The 2,482-nt window shown below is 33.9% G+C and overlaps 1 protein-coding gene across 1 annotated transcript; it reads right to left on the bottom strand.

Moving 5' to 3' along the window:
* Window positions 1–213: 213 nt before the first annotated feature.
* LOC129917054 (translation initiation factor eIF-2B subunit epsilon-like) lies at window positions 214–1,721 on the bottom strand. The gene is made up of 5 exons (XM_055997369.1): window positions 1,690–1,721; window positions 1,365–1,568; window positions 984–1,306; window positions 618–904; window positions 214–537 (listed from the first exon to the last, which is right to left on the bottom strand). The coding sequence occupies exons 3-5, from the start codon at window positions 1,093–1,095 to the stop codon at window positions 325–327; spliced, it is 612 nt and encodes a 203-aa protein (XP_055853344.1). The 5' UTR covers window positions 1,096–1,306; window positions 1,365–1,568; window positions 1,690–1,721; the 3' UTR covers window positions 214–324.
* Window positions 1,722–2,482: the final 761 nt, after the last annotated feature.

Raw genomic sequence — 2,482 nt, 5'->3', positions numbered from 1 at the left:
TTCATCGTCCGGAGAGGTGAAAGCTGGTCTGTTGGATAGCGATAATGTTGAAGTGTTTCAAAAACACGTTCAAATCCATTTACACCATATTCGACTTGGCACTGGTCAATAGGCTATGTCACCGAGCATAAATGTGCAGCAGCACAATGCAACTTTGACTTTAACTTTACTTTAACTAACCAAAATCTATTTAATTTTACTTTTGTTGTATATTCAAATTTTCTATTGAATTAAACATATTTTTTTTCTATCCCCAAAGAGGCAGTTTTTTAAAGTTTTTTTTTTATTGAAGAATCATTAAGTTAAGAAGAAAAGAAAAAGTATTTAATCGTCGTTTTCTTCTTCACTGCTGCCTTCGCTGGATTGACCTAGCCATTCTATGAGTTTCTGCAATGGTGCTTTCAACCACTCTGAATCATCATCCAACTCATTGTGCCACATGCGGATAGCTTCTTCAGACACAAATTCCTTATCATAGAGATAATGAATAATCTGGGAAACCTTGGCTCTCAGAGCTGGTTGTTCTTCACAGTATTCCTAAAAGTTTTAAAAGCAATACAAAGAAAAAAAGGTCAAAATCTTTTTTTAAGAATACAAAAACTTCACACACGACTTACCTGAATTGCCTTCAAACAATCCAACATAGTATCATCGCTTTTTATATTATTTGAAACAACCATACCCAAGCGACCCAATACCTGATTGTTGGCACTTAAGACATTTGTTGTTGTTGCCTCTTTAATTGGATCTAAACTGAATACCGCTTTGACGATATTGAAATTTACTTCCTTTAAAGACATATTGTAGGCATAGCGAGATGGGTTGATTTCAAGAATCAAGAAATCCGGATTGGATTTGAGTTGAATTCCACGAACCAAAGAGTCCAAGACTTCGGATAAAAATACTGTAGATGAGGTGCATGCAAGAAAGGAGCCACGCTATGATTAGCAGGAATATAGTTTCTATTGGTACAAGGTGATTACTATTTGCATCATCAGGTATTGGAGAGCCTTGGTGTGAATCATCATCTTCGTCACTGGTTGTTGAATTGTAATCGCTTTCGTCCGCATTGATTAGATGTGATAGTCTCATCATTTTTGGAATTTCTGTTTTTGTCGATTGCGTTGGTAATTCATCTTCTGAATCGGATGCGAAGAGCTAGCTTCTGTGTCGTTGTTGAGGATGTAAGCTTTGACTCCGATTTTTTCTGTTTCATCTGTGTGTTTCATCTCTGAATCGGATGCGAAGAGCTCTTCTGTGTCGTTGTTGAGGATGTAAGCTTTGACTCCGATTTTTTCTGTTTCATCTGTGTAAAAACTAAATGGATGATTCAATTCATCATAAATACTTTTTTAATAACTTACCATTTTCCCCATGAGCTTTTTTAACAAGAACTTTCTCTATATTCGACTTCTGTGGAATAACACAACCATCGCCAACCACCGAAAACAAGATAATTGATGATTAGCTCCGATTTTCGCTCCAGGCTCCACACCACAAAAACTTTTTGGCTGTTCGGGCGAGGGCATTTTGACGTCCTTCCATCCAAAACGATTCCACGATTGCATCTGAAAAAAAAAAAAACAAAATGAAAATTATTGAAAAAGGAACATTTAATTTTTTTTAATAATTTCGATTAATAATAAATTGAAATAAAAAACATTTTCCAACACGATTCAATTATTTTACCTCGATATTTTATTTCGAACAAACATTTTAAATTTTTTTTTCTGAAAGAATTCTTTTCTTCCAAAACGTCAAAAAGTAGACTTCAAAAAAGACAGGTGCTACTCATTTTTATAACAAAAATATGTAGATGGCCATAGTTTCTATGTACAAAAATGGTAGTTCAAGCCATCTGACGGAAGATGTCGCTACGCTAACTGAGTTCTATTTACCACTTTCTTCCACAGGCGCTAGTAATCATTGAACCACATTTTCAAAAATTTTGTATGGAAACGAGAATCAACTAGCAGTCCATATATAATAGGTCAATGATATACAATGATGGCCATATGAAAATTTTTGTTTGCATCCAACATGGATGTAATGGCCTTCCCACTTCGGAGTTAAAATAAAAAAAAACAAAAGCAACATTTTTGACAGACAGCTGCCAAAGTATATGTACAGTGGTGCCAAATGTTTGCATGGATTTCAAAAATCCCGATGTCGTTTTTTTGCACAAAATCTATATAGATAAACAAAAAAACACACCTATTATTAAGATCTGAATGAAGATGAAGTAAAAGGTTAATTATTTGGCCGTATGCTGTGGTTTTACAGAGAAATAAATTTCCTGAAGATAATCACGAGAAGAAAAGTCAAAGTAATTTGACTTTTTCACAAGAACTATGCCAAGAAAAATTATATTTTGATCGCACATTGTTTTTTTTTTTTATTTATTTCATAATTTTCCGCAATAAAACACGATATTCCATTATAATTTACTCCTTATTTGAAGTTGGTATTCCCAAATAAACAA

This window comes from Episyrphus balteatus, chromosome 3, assembly GCF_945859705.1.
Source record: "Episyrphus balteatus chromosome 3, idEpiBalt1.1, whole genome shotgun sequence".
Classification (NCBI taxonomy): domain Eukaryota; kingdom Metazoa; phylum Arthropoda; class Insecta; order Diptera; family Syrphidae; genus Episyrphus; species Episyrphus balteatus.
Note: the sequence above shows the minus strand (reverse complement) of the source record. Positions and strands in the feature narration are given on the sequence as shown.

Coding starts and splice junctions, on each gene's coding strand:
- LOC129917054 (XM_055997369.1), bottom strand. CDS start 1,095: ATGATGAGACTATCACATCTAATCAATGCGGACGAAAGCGATTACAAT. Junction 905..983: donor AATACCTGATGATGCAAATA/GTAATCACCTTG, acceptor CCTCATCTACAG/TATTTTTATCCGAAGTCTTG. Junction 538..617: donor ATTGTTTGAAGGCAATTCAG/GTAAGTCGTGTG, acceptor TAAAACTTTTAG/GAATACTGTGAAGAACAACC.